Source organism: Sinocyclocheilus anshuiensis, unplaced genomic scaffold, assembly GCF_001515605.1.
Source record: "Sinocyclocheilus anshuiensis isolate Anshui unplaced genomic scaffold, SAMN03320099.WGS_v1.1 scaffold948, whole genome shotgun sequence".
Lineage (NCBI taxonomy): Eukaryota > Metazoa > Chordata > Actinopteri > Cypriniformes > Cyprinidae > Sinocyclocheilus > Sinocyclocheilus anshuiensis.
Genome location: NW_015549709.1, coordinates 697,221 through 711,771, shown reverse-complemented (window position 1 = coordinate 711,771; position 14,551 = coordinate 697,221). Strand labels below are relative to the sequence as shown.

Sequence of the window (14,551 nt, the reverse complement as noted above, 5' to 3'; positions counted from 1 at the left end):
ACGTTAAATCAATCGGTGCCAAATTTCGGTACCTGAGAACGCATCTGGGCGCATACGCTACAGCGAGAGAAAGAGAGACCCTGTGACGTGAGGTCACCCCTGCAACTCGTTCAAACAACACACAGGGCAAGCCGAAATGTTCTGAAGTGTGGTTACATTTCTAGGGCCATATGGTTTCTGCGAAAACGCGGACGGGATCGTGGAGTCCATTCATAAAAACGTAATTTACTCTATTGCGCGGAATGCCACGGAATTCATCAAAAGTAGCCACTGCCACTTAATTTGAATCACGATATGAACTAGTGTCTGTGAATATTAAAATGCAAAAAGACGGTTTAAATATGAGTCCTGCATGTTCCACTTGCCTCTGTATGTATGAATGGCGAAAACGCGGTTTTGTTTACTATACAAATACTGAAGCACGCGTGACGCTCGTGGTGATTTTCGGCCTCTGCGTCTCCCTATATGATGGCATGAACACAAAAACTTAATCTCCAGAGCTGCTGTGAGAGTCACTTCGCGAGAATTTTACCGTTTCATTTGAGAAAACTAGCATCATCATACTGTATACACACAGAAACTTGATGGTAACCTATCAAAATAAAAGTACGGTTTAACATGTAACAGAAATATATTAGTCTTGTATTACTTTTGTACAGTATAATGTACATCTTTAAATATTCCATTTTCTATAAAATTTAAATAAAACAATTAAATGATAAAAATAAATATTACAACCAGATTAATCACTTGTAAAAAAAAAAATACAATTATTAGCCTATGAAATTTTTTTTTAAAGGAATATTCACACAATTTTTCTTCCATGTATTAATTTCAACAGTAAACCTCAGTTTGTTAGTCAAAAAATAAAAGGGTTTAAATTTTCATTTGATTTAAAATAAATGTTTAATTTGATTTTCAGAAAAATTAAAACGAATTTCTGGGGAAAAAAAAAGAAATAAAGAAATAATTTGTAAAGCCCTATTGTTCAAAATTATGAAATTGAGACTTTTGGACTTATTTTTTTCACTGAAATAAATGTTTTTGTAATTACACAGAGAGTAAAGTACCGAAAAAAGGTACCGTTGGGTATCGGCACCGAAATTCAGGTACCGTACCGGTTAAAATGTGAACGGTACCCAACCCTCCCGCTTAGGCATGCAACTTAAACTAAAAGTTCACTTTACATGTCCGTGTCGGAGTGCATGCACAGAAAACCTCCTGAGGAACAGTTCTCTTTCTTGCTTTTATAAACAAGAATAATTCTAACAAACTTTAATAAATCAAGCAGGTCCCATTTTGCAAAAGTGACAACAATACATGCTTTTACTGATTTGCATGTGAAGTTTGGGCTTTTAAGGAGGAGCGAAAGCGCACCGCTGGAAAGGGGGCGGAACAGGGCACAATAATCATTTTATCTTGATTACTGGAGTTTCATAATCGTTGGAGTCTGAAATCGAAACTGTATTTCGATTCATTGCACAGCTCTAGCCAGAAGAGTCTTGATGGAACTCATTATGTCTCTCGTACACAAACGGCACAAAGCGGCTCCCTCAAAGCAACCATTTCTTCTCATCTGCTTTGCTTTTTCCTTCTTTTTCATCTGCTCCATCCATCAGTTTCTGAAACAACAACTCTTTTTCTTTAATATCACACAGGATTCCTCAGCTATTTCCCACAATCCCTCAGCTCCCTCCCATGTCTTCCTGGCGGCAGTATCAGGGTATCTCTGACATAGATACAGTCGCTCAACTGCTGCCCTGGGCAAATAATTCATCCCACACCATTTGTTCTACAGATATGAATGATTCCTCATGTCATGTGAAGAGGAGAGGCGTGCTATTTTTTAGGGCTGCACGATTAAGCAAAATAAAACCAAAATTGCGATATTGCTTGGTACAATTATCAGATCACAAAGAATGAGATGTATTTTAATAAATAAAAGCGCTGTTTGTTTCAGAGTGACATACTTCACTGTGTTCTTTTACACGCGAGCAGCTCATGATCCAGTGTTTTCAGTGTTTCAGAATGGCTCAGTTCACAGTAAATTCTGCTCCACACAGACTCATATTTGAAAATGCAACACGCACTAAACATCTTTACAAATTTGTATTGAGAAGCACTTATAAATCGGCTGTTGTCAACAAAAGATAAGCTTTAAAGGCCCCCAGTGGTTTTCTTTCAAAATAAAAGCATGATGGTTTAACATTTGAAAATGAAGATATTAGAACAGCCATAGAAAATACAATAGTCAAAATACAATACTGTATGATAAAATTGTGTAATATTAACATTTTATTTTTTTAGAGAATGACAATTTACAATAAATAGAATAATAATTATTATTGTTGTTGCTATTATTATTATTATTATTATTATTATATAGTCATATTTATGTATATAAAAAAAATCAAAATTTTTTGGCCAAACTGTGCAGTCTTACAATCACAGCAAACCTGGAGCTTTTTGCGTTTTTTTTCAAATCACATACATACATATATACTGTACATACATACATACATACATACAATAATTCTTATTAGAGAAAGGAAAAAAAGAGAAAAAAAAAGCCCCAGTGCTATTTCTTTTCTAAACAATCAGACCTTGATTTTTGCCCATAAGGCAAAAAAATCCTAGACTTATACTGAAGGAGGGACCTGAGCCATATGTAGTATGCTGAGATGCCGACTATCTTGAAGGTGTACTTTTTTGACTTAAGCCAATAGACAATAACACAAAGCAGCTTAGCAATCACCCAGAACCATTTCTGTTGGCAGAACGGACCCTTCACCGGGAGCTTGACTGACAGGAGATCTGACCAATCATAATGCAGAATCTGCCATTATGTCCGACAAACAAACCAGACAGGAGAGCATAATGTCGGTGGACTTGAAAAAAAAAGGTGTTTATTGACATCTTTCCACGGTTGAAACAAAATACCTTCTGTTCACTCAAATTTAGTTCATGCTATAACTAGTAAAGAGGAAGAGATGATCGGTTCACGTGCCACTTGAACTGAGGTGCTACAGCGATTTGTCACCACATATTAAAGAGCCACAAAATGGTATTTGTTTGAATTTCTTAAAAAAAAAACAAAAAAAAGACAACATTTGAAAGAAACGCTTTGTTTCATACCAAAAGTAACCTGCTCTGTCTTGTATGTCGGCGCGATAGCAGTGTCCTCTTTGCTCCGCGATGTATTTTTCACTGCGTGAGAGCACCATGGCTTGTCGGATGTAGCAACAGTAACTAAGGGGGGGCGGGTCTTTGCGAAGGGTCAACTGAACAGGAAGTTCCCTAAAACAGTTAACACAAGTTAAGTAACGCAAGTGCTGACGTCAGCATCTGCGCATTTGCAAACAGGTGAGCAACAGGAGAAATAAAAGCACAGACTACAGCAGAGCCCTTCATGTTTGAAGTTACTACTGACTCCAGCGTTCTGGTCTGTAAGAGTCAGCAGCACTACCCAAAATACACTATGAACTCACCGCCAAATATATCTGACACACTGTGACTGTGACTGTGCTGGAGTTCTAGGGTAATAACCCATCTGCTCACACGGCCGTCCCCTCGTCCCGTCTGAGAGATTACGGTCAGAGCATTAGTGGGCCACTAGGTAAACAGGAAGATCAAACTCACAAGAGCAGCTCAATCAATGGGGCTCTTTGACTCCTGGCCAAGACATCGATTTATCCCTCTAGACCACCTTGAGAATGTTTGCGTATGTGTTTGTCAGCAAGAGTCAGACAGAGAAACAAAGAACAGAGGACAGAGACCAGATCTATGAATGTATTTCACATTGAGAGAGCAAAAAGAAGAAGCGAAGTCCATAAAGTCACTTTTAAAAACACGCAATATAATATGACACCATGAGATTTCTTGTTGCAACAGATCAGCTTTTGGCATCTGTAATAATCATCTCATACTAGTCCACATTACACAACATACGAACAGCTCAAATCTAAGGAACAAATCAATTGTCAATACAAATTCACATAATCAACTTGAATCCTATGCGAAATCTGCTTGGGGAAATCTTCCACCCTCAAGCGAAATTCCCGACTGTGCACATTCCTATCGAAATGACTCGATTTAGACCATGAAAATTTGCCGAACACCGGTAAATGTGACTGTAAATTTAGTCTAATTTGACTAACTGTATGTTTGATGAGCTTTAGTCTCAATGGGCTTTATATGAAAGTACAGTCCACTCCTTTGCATTAACTGAAAAGTCAACATTGAAAATTATGGAAGTCCGTTTCTGCCACAGAATTAAAGATTAAGAAAGGTAATAGCGACTTTTTATGTCAAACTTCTGAGTTCTTTCTCATAATTCCAAGTTTACATCTCACAATTTTGACTTGCAATTGCAAATTTAATCACTCACAATTCGGAATTTTCTTCTTGCAATATGCTTTATAAACTCACAATTGCAAATCAGCACCTCCAGCTCATATTTCACAATTCTGAGTTTATATCTTGCCGTTTTTGTCAGAATTGCAAGAAAAAAAAATCATAACTGTAAGATAAAAAGTCATAATTATGTTTTCATTTTTTTTATTCTGTGGCAGAAACAGGCTTATATATATATATATATATATTTTTTTTATTTTATTATTAGTTTTTTTTTTTTTTACACATTTTAGGGTTTTACTGAAATTTTTTTTTTTTTTTTTACATTTTTAATGTAAGATTTTAAGTCAACATAAAAGCTATGTTTTTTCAAAGTTAGATATGATCTTGGACAGTTTGAGATCTTAATCGGACTGTATTTCTATATTTCACATCAAATTGAAGGTAAAAAGTGTAGTTTCTGCACCACTAGTGACATCAAACGATATTGCAAAAATGAAGACTTTCCAAATGGGTTTTCATGCATTACAACCTTCCCTTCCATCTTTGACTTCCATTATTTGGGCAAACAGTGATTCAAAATTAGTTGAGACAAAGTTTACAGGCCTCAAAAAAATCAGATCAATGTTTCATTGGCAGTTGTTTCTGCACATTAAAATGAGCATTTTCACACCATAAATAATTACAAGCATCACCTTTAAATATGGCGTCTAGCCTGACCAAGGTTATTGATGGAGTGCGCGGCATCATCGCTAGCAGAAGCTAGGGATCTGCACATTCAGCAGGATTCCAGATGGTTAGCTGACTCACGGCATGACTGACTTTCATGTCTCACGGTTTTTTGTCTTCTTTTTTTGCCTGTAGTCGGGGACAGCAGAAACACCAGCTGAAGGTCTTTGGCTATGAGGCATAAAGCTATTAAAGGATAAGTTCACTTCCAAAATAAAAAAATCCTGATAATTTACTCACTCCCATCATCCAAGATCTGTCTTCCGTCACAAAGAAATTAAGGTTTTTGAGGAAAACATTCCAGGATTTTTCTCCATATATTGGAGTATATCGCGGCGCTAGTGCAAGACGAGCATTTGTGGTTAAAAAGTATATCAATTTTTATTTTTTTAAGAAAATAAAAAAAGACAGATCGTTTAGCTATATAAAACCCGTTGGTCCCCATTGAAGTCCATTATATGGAGAAAAATCCTGGAATGTTTTCCTCAAAAACCTTAATTTCTTTGCGACTGAAGACAGAAAGACATGAACATCTTGGATGACATGGGGGTGAGTAAATTATTAGGAAATTTTTATTCTGGAAGTGAACATCCTTTAAAGTGTGCTGTGAGCTGTTCTCTGCAAAGATGCAAAGCAAGATGCTGGCAGAATTTACATGCAATAAAGTTGGTCCTTTCTCCAAACAGAAGGTATGACATACAGATTACTAAATTTAAGAATCAGATGTTTTAATTAAGCAAGAATGTACAGGAGGCCCTTCTATATTGTGAATAAAGGCAAAGCTATACAGTATGACACAGAATGAAGCACCTGCAATATAAGTATATAAGTCGAAGTCGCAACATGTTTCAAATGATTTCTGGATATTCTGGAAAATACAGTATGCACACTTTAAAAAAAATAATAATTTGCAATAAAAAAAACTGCAAATGCAAATGGTAGAGGTGTTTAGAAAACCAATTATTTTAAATTATTTTTGCAATTTTATTAGCAAAAACTAAATGACACATTCACCCTTAAATTAGACTAGTCTTTCAGACAGTCCGTCAACTAATCACTTGTAAAAATATGCAGTTTAACCTATCCTGACCCTCTCTCTCGATCTCTTTTGGACACAAACTTCTTTTCACTCCATAACACAAACACACACCAAAATAGCCTTTGCAGCAGATTACGATTCGTCTTCATCTCCCTTGTGAGGGTGTGCCACTGTCAAATATCTTCTCAAACACCCATAAGCATGTACAAACACATACAAGCCCAAGACGTGCATAAATTCAGTGTCCAAACGCAGTGGTTTTAACTCCCTCCCTCCCCCTGTACTGAAACAGCCCGCAATCCCTTTTAAGAGAAGACAAGGAGAGAAAAAACAGGGGAAAAAAAGAGAAAAGCAGCACAGTTATGACTTCCAGCTGTGGGAACGACTGGCCTGCGAGCAGGAAGTCCAAAGGAAATGCCTTCGTCACATCCCGCTCCTATGTTCGCTCTTCAAAAATGGGGAGAATTTGCTCTCTTTTTCTGCGGCCCGTTTCATTCGTTTATTTTTATGGATGCGTGTGTTTTAGGCAGTGTTTTAACTTAAAGCCTTACCTCATATCTTCCAATAAATCACATTCCGTCTGGTGTTTGAGGTGCAGGCGGCCGAGCTGCTCCGTATGCGTGTTCTTCAGTTCCTGTGTCACTTTTACCTGAAGACCAGACAACATCATTAGAGGTGAGGAAGAGGATGGCACATGCAGGCTGCACAAACACACACAATATCCCACATGAGCTCATTACTGCATTTCCAGCTCCAGTCAGCTGTATGAGACAGAACGACACATTCACAATCCTTCCAAACAACAAGAGCAAAATTCCCACTAATCAAACTCGAACAGAACAGACAGACACAGTTTGATGGTCGATTCTTTCTATAAAAAAATGTGTCATTTTTTGGATGTTAAAACTTTTTCCTGACCCAGTTTGATATGAGGTCACTCAAAACATTGGCTCAACCAATGGCGTGAGTTTGGGGGCGGGACAATCTGACCAGCAGTGCTCAAGGAACCAGTTTGAAAATAGTCATTATTTTGTTTGACACTCAATGCGTGAAAGTAGCATGCTTCAGCTTTAAACTATTCTACAGTGCCTTGCGAATGTATTCATACCCCTTCATTTTTTCACCTTTTGTTTTGTTGCTGCATTATGTTAAACTGCTTTAAATTAGTTTTTTTTCCACAACAACCTACACTCCATACACCATAATTGTCAAACAAAAAAACAGGTTTTTAACATCTTTGCAAATTTATTAAAAATAAAAAACTAAAATGATTCCACTACATAAGTATTCATACCCTTATCTGGGACAGTTGAAATTTAGCTCAGGAGCATTAATTTTGCTTGTAGATATTACTACATTTCAAGTGAAGTTAACCTGTGGCAAATTCAACTGAATGGGTATGATTTGGAAAGCCACACACGTCTTAATAAAAGGCCTAACAGCTGATAATGCATATCAGAGCAAAAACCAAGCCTTGAGGTCAAAAGAACTGCCTGTAGAGCTCAGAAACAGGTTTGCATCAAGCCACACATCTGGGGAAGAGTTCAGAAAAAAATTCTGCTTCATTGAAGGGTCACAGAAGCATGTAGTCTCTGTTACCCTTAATGGAAGAAGTTTGAAACAACCAGGCCTCTTCCTAGAGCTGGCCTCCTGGCCAAACTGAGCAATTGATGGAGAAGGGCTTTGGTTAGCATGGTGAACAAGAACCTGATGGTCACTCTAGTTGAGCTCCATGATCATATGTGGAGATAGGAAAAACCTACAGAAGGACAAACATCGCTGCAACACTCCACCAATCCAGTCTTTATGGCGGTGTGGCCAAACTCAATCCTCTCTTCGGTTAAGACACATGAAAACACACTTGGAATTTACAAAAAAAGCACCTAAAGGACCCTCAGACTCTGAGAAACAAGATTCTCTGGTCTGATGAACCTCAATTCTAAGCATCATGTTTGAAGGAAACCAGCTCCGCTCATCACCTGCAGAGTACCATCACAAAAGTAAAGTGTGCTGGTAGCAGCCTCATGCTGTGGGGCTGTTTTTCAGCAGCAGGGACTGAGGGACTCGTTAGAGTAGAAGAAACGCTCAGTGCAGCAAAATATAGAGATAGCCTTAATGAAAACCCAGTTCAGAGCATTCAGAACCTCAGACTGGGCAGAAGGTTCACCTTCCGACAGGACAATGACCCTAAGCACACAGCAAGAGTGGCTTAGACAACTGTGTGAATGTCCTTGAGTGGCCCAGCCAGAGCCTGGGATTGAACCCAATCAAATATTTCTGGAGAAACCTGAAAATGTGCATCTGCCCCCATCCAACCTAACAGAGCTTGAGAGGTGAACAGGTGAGGTGAAGAATGGCAGATAATTGCAAGGCACTGTATGTTACACAATATAATACTGCTCATCTTATGGTTTAGACTAATATAGATAAATATGGTTCTACAATAGCCTAAACTATAAGATGAGCAATCACAAACCTGATCTAACTGACCTGGACTAACAATGATGAATATGATGCTTTGTGTTAAGTGCTGTATGTTTTTAGCATACAATAGTAATTAAAAACTCACATTATTAAATCAACTGAAACTAAAAAAAATAAAAACTGTACCAAAATGAAAAACAGATTTGCATATTTCTGCTGACATGGACATTTCTGAAGAGATCTTATCATCCTAAAATTAATACTGAAGTGTGTAAAATGTCTCAAATGCTTCCAAGGCTTTAAAATGTCTGAAATGTTTCCAAATTATGTTGATTGAATAAGATTTTATCAAAACAGTTAAGATGAATTATGTACTTTTATTATGAGAAAAATGTGTTATTTAGCATGATAGGAATTGCTTTCTGGCATGACACATCCTAACATTCCACATTTAATGGAATCTAAATACATCAGAAACTATTATATTATACAAAAATGTTTAAACATTTTTTTTACTGTAGCAAAAACAGAGAAGAATTCATGAACTTCTACTTACTATATGTAATCAGCAAAGTCACACCTTTAGAACATATCATGGTAATGAAAGAGTAACATCCTCACATACCATACTGTCCAAAAATACCTGTATTTTGGTGTATTTTTCATTTGTTACACTCTTAATAATAAAGGTATCAAAAGGGGGTTTCGCAGCGATGACAAAAAAATAACCTTTCAGTGAACAGTTCTTAAAAGAAGCATATTTTCTTAGTGTGAAGAACATTTTAATAATCTAAAGAATGCTTTTCCACTATAATGAAATGGTATGTTTGTTAGAGGAACCATCGAATAAAAAGAAAGGTTCTTTATTGGCAGAGTGTACTAGTGTCATACCAGTAACATGAAAAAGAAAAAAAAACGTTTTAGGTTTATCTACAGGAAGTTGCAAACATAAATGCTTTGAGGTCAACAATAAAGACACAGGTGATGGTTTCGTTTGAGACCTTTAACCACTCACATCCTGAAGTATGTGGAAGTGAAAGTCGTGGAATGATAAAGAACCCTTCAATTATGAATCAACATTGATTAAGCTCATAAACAGCTCTGTGCTGGAATGACTATGTGGCGTAACCGTCCAGAACGCTATAAAATAATCTTGATTATAGGAAATGTGGCATTGATAACAACAAATGTATGAGTTAAAGGAATAGTTCACCCAAAAATGAAAATTTACTGAAAATGTACTCACCCTCAGGCCATCCAAGATGTAAGATGAGTTTGTTTCTTTATCAGAACAGATTTGAAGAAATTTAGCATTCCATCTCTTGCTCAGCAATAGATCCTCTGCAGTGAATGGGTGCCGTCAGAATGAGAGTCCAAACAGCTGATAAAAACGTCTTAATGATAGATTTGTTTCTTACAAACACACAGCAATTTGCTTCTCAAGATATTAACTGACTGGACTGGAGTCCTTGTGGATTATTGTGATGTTTTTATCAGCTGTTTGGACTCTCATTCTGACGGCACCCATTCACTGCAGAGGATCCATTGGTGAGCAAGTGATGTAATGCGACATTTCTCCAAATCTGATGAAGAAACAAACTCATCTACATCTTGGATGACCTGAGGGTGAGTAAATTCTCAGTTTACTATTCTCTTATATGCTCTTAAAACAATCAAGACGAACACATTCTCCTCAATGTATGGGTTCAGTAACAGGTACTGGTACCTGAACCAAACGTGGCTACAAAGAAGGTGTGATACTCAGCCGCAAAAATCCCAACGGGACCAGACCAATGAGCCCGGGCAGGTTGACTAATATCTGGGGAGAAACTGTTAATTACAACAGAAGTTCTCCACTTGGCAGGTGAGGAGATAATTGGTTCAGTAACAACTCCCTAAAGGTTAAAGGCAAGGAGGATGGAAAATAATACAGAACGCCATTCCGACCCTACCAGCATCAGCAGGACACAATGTTACAGGCTGCACCAGAACACATGCTTTGACAGCCGGCTGCACGGCTCTCACCAACACTTTGAGCTGCACAGGTGAAGCATTATTACTCCGAGATGGAGGAAACATTCACAGCAGCATTTGCGTCAGTGGAAAACAACAGTGCATCAACAAAACAGCACATTTTTTCAGGCATTTACTGAGATCTTTGCGGAAATATCCACACTGATGCCAAACACAGATCAGATCAGATTTTTGCTTTGAAAGACACATTAGATGACACATTTACAGTCTGTCCAGCACATGCACCTTTTAATCTCACATTTAACCTATGATTTATACAAACCATATACTGTAGCCTATCCTGTGTCCTGCATATGGAAAGCGCTAGACGTCATTTTATTGTGCATTCAAGAGAAAAAACATTATCAGCGTGACAACGACCAAAGCAAACGCATCTTTGTTTAATATTTGCATTTTAAAACATCGTTTAGCCAAAATAACAGGGTTATTGTGGGGTAAACGTGTGCTACATGCTATCTGCCTTCCTTCTCTTCACAAGACAAAGCAATTGCAAAGATTCAGACGTCACCTTTAGTAAGGATTTGACACTCTGATGCAACGCTTTGAAGATTAAAATGCATAAATGTGTGCGGAATGATAGGAACACAACGGTTTCGCGTGATAATTTCACATTCCTCCATGCAGCCTGTGGGACATGAGTTTGAAACCCAACACCTCTGCTGTCACCTCTGAGGGAGACAGTAAAACATCTTTCTGTAGGATATATGAATGTAAACTCATCTTTCCCTCATGTGCATGACATCTGGACACATTTAAGCGAGATATGTAACACAATGTCAGACTTTAGGGTGAGAATAATGAACGGTGATCCGTCTATTTGACAAAAGCGTGGGGACTCGGTCCAATCTGAGGAAAAACACACAAGACGACTCTCATGGCTGCATGGTTTAACCGTTATCTGAGGGCAAATCAGTCTAAAACACTCTTCTATCATCTCTAGAAAAATATCTGCCGAATTTCGGGGTTATTAACAACCGCTGCCGCTTGAAAAACAACAATAAAAACAGGACCGCTCGAGAAAACTCTTGATACACTGTTTCAAAACAAACCGCGGCTGGATACAAAGTTGCACCTTGGAGAAAATGTAACAAATCACATAAAAAAAAACAAAAAAAAACACACACGTTGTTCCAACGCTGGATTCTTACCTTTCTTGGCGGAGGCTGCATGTTTGAACATTGGCACAAATGAAGTAATATCCCAAAGAAACGATTCCCACTGCGATCGGGATGGATGATTGAGAAAAGACTGGGATTCGGATCTGAATTCAGACGGCCATGATGAAGCAGGTCCAGTCGGGCAGACGCTCAACAAACACTGCGGATCAGGGGAGAAAGTAATGAAAGAGAATATGCCTCCAAAGATGAGTCTCCAACCGTAAAATCCAGCCTAACAGCGCCCCGGACCGGACACACCGAAACCCGCTGTACGAACCCTAATACGGGGAAGGCTTAGCTCATGAATATTAATTACGTAATGGGACGTTCGCTCACTTGGCGAATCTGATTGGCTTACGTTGGTGCGTGGGCAACGGTCAGTGGCTAATTTGAATATTAATGAAGTTATGTGATTGGACAGTTCAAGAATGCGCCAACGGCGAATGGAGCTCATTACTATTCATAAACTAGGCCTTTGCCATAGTAAAGTTAGTGCATTTCGCAATCCTAGTGATTCTTTATCCAGAGGATGAAAATAAAACAAATTTGGATTTACTTCTGAACAAAATGAATTATCGACTGTAGAATTCGGTAAAAGCAGATATCAAATGCGTAAAATAATTAGACAAACAGTTCTGGAATGTAGGCTATAACACATCTGTAGCACCGACATATAAAGCCACTAAATCTGCAGGGCTGAACATGAGGCTACACCTTAAAAGATTTTATTTGATTGTTCTTGGAATGTGTCGTAAAGGTCCTTAAACTTGTGCCTTGTGTATTTGCAATATAGATCGAATACAATCCTATAAAATTCACTGGATGTTACACGATGCATAACAATAATCAGATCTAAGAATCTCATAAAATGGATTCCAATACCATGATGAACCTCCTATTAATGTATCACAGACAGTGAGTGATCTTTTGACTTTTTCCACAATGTAAATCTCTCTGAAAAGGCCGGGGCTACTTGTCACAAGGGAAGAAATTCATGAAAGAACAGTCAAAACACTACTCAAGTCTTTATTATGACTTTTTTCTACATGTTAGAGTAATGAAAAATCTGAACACTAAATCTGCAGGGCTGAACATGAGGCTACACCTTAAAAGATTTTATTTGATTGTTCTTGGAATGTGTCGTAAAGGTCCTTAAACTTGTGCCTTGTGTATTTGCAATATAGATCGAATACAATCCTATAAAATTCACTGGATGTTACACCATGCATAACAATAATCAGATCTAAGAATCTCATAAAATGGATTCCAATACCATGATGAACCTCCTATTAATGTATCACAGACAGTGAGTGATCTTTTGACTTTTTCCACAATGTAAATCTCTGAACAGGCCGGGGCTACTTGTCACAAGGGAAGAAATTCATGAAAGAACAGTCAAAACACTACTCAGTCTTTATTATGACTTTTTTCTACATGTTAGAGTAATTAAAAATCTGAAACTCCAGTGGAAGTCTATATAATGACTTTTTATAATAAATTATATAATGATCAAAATATGTGACGCAAATGAAATCTCTTAAATTTGAGCTGCTTCTTTGTCTATATGCCAGTTCTGCTCAATTTGGACATCAACCAACTTTATAAGGTGCATCTTGGGACACTTTTGAAGCATCTATTGAAGTTCACATGTATCCTTAACACTTGTCGACTGATCATCCTCAAATTTTATTTTATTTTATTTTTTAAAGAAATGTATTCATAATCTGCCATTTAAGTTTGAACATTTAAAGTTTTTAAGTCAAGTCAAGTCAAGTGTGCCCAAAAGTTGTTGTACGTGCAGAGACTGACCACGTATAGTTTAGCTCAGGTTCATAACTCTGCTTACTAAGGGTAATAATTAATACAGTATTGTGAGGCAAGTACGACAGCAATCGAACTCTTTAAAGAAACATTCTTTCTTTCCTTCACAGTAACACAGACACAGAGGAAAGATGACGGACCTCATACAATTCTGATGAAGCCTGTTTTGTCCTTGCACTGGAACTGTGAAGGTCTCAGATGATTCAAACTGAGAGGAACAGAGGAACAGGTCAATACAAAGCTTTCCTGTTTTTTTTTTTTGTTTTTTTTTTTGCATTTTCATTAAGTTTTGTCAGTGTTCAGAATATATTTTTTGTATTTGGACTGTATAATGGTTTGTCAGGAAACCAAGCAATAGGCTTCATGCGTTAACATCTAAACTATAGTGTTATTCAAGTTCCCTGAATGAATGCATTTCCAGTTTCTTTCGGGCTGTGTGAATTTCTCCTCACTGTACTGTCGTGCAAGATGTTAATTATTGATAATTAGCATATGCCTTTCTCCTTTGACAGACTCTGCAGGGTTCTCGCCAAGGGCTCTATTCTGAAACATGTTAAACTGCAAAGCATGGTGTGTGTGTTTTTTCAGTATTATTGATTTAAAATAGATTACTGAACCTTAAAGGAATAGTTCACCCAAAAGTGCAAATCTGCTGAAAATGTACTCACCCTCAGGCCATCCAAAATGTAGATGAGTTTGTTTTATTATCTGAATCAACATTGACTTAAACTTATGCTGGAATGAATAGGCGGACAAAACCATCAGGGACTCTAAAATAATATTGGTTACAGGAAATATGGCATTGATAACAATAACTTTATGAGTTAAAGGAATAGTTCACCCAAAAATGAAAATTTGCTCAAAATGTACTCACCCTCAGGCCATCCAAGATGTAGATGAGTTTGTTTCTTCATGGGAACAGATCACTTGCTCACTAATGGATGCTCTGCAGTGAATGGGTGCCGTCGGAATGAGAGTCCAAACAGCTGATAAA

At 37.6% G+C, this 14,551-nt stretch overlaps 1 protein-coding gene across 2 annotated transcripts in view; it reads right to left on the bottom strand.

Annotated features, from left to right (window-relative positions):
• The window catches only part of LOC107660679 (F-BAR and double SH3 domains protein 2), a 96,824-nt gene extending 84,863 nt beyond the window's left edge, over positions 1-11,961 (bottom strand). For both annotated transcript variants that reach the window (XM_016450067.1, XM_016450068.1), the window contains exons 1-2: positions 11,728-11,961; positions 6,673-6,770 (exon numbers count right to left, since the gene is read on the bottom strand). In XM_016450067.1, the coding sequence (XP_016305553.1) occupies positions 6,673-6,770; positions 11,728-11,748 (119 nt within the window). In that variant the 5' untranslated portion in view covers positions 11,749-11,961. The remainder of the gene's footprint in view (positions 1-6,672; positions 6,771-11,727) is intronic.
• Between the last annotated feature and the right edge of the window lie 2,590 nt (positions 11,962-14,551).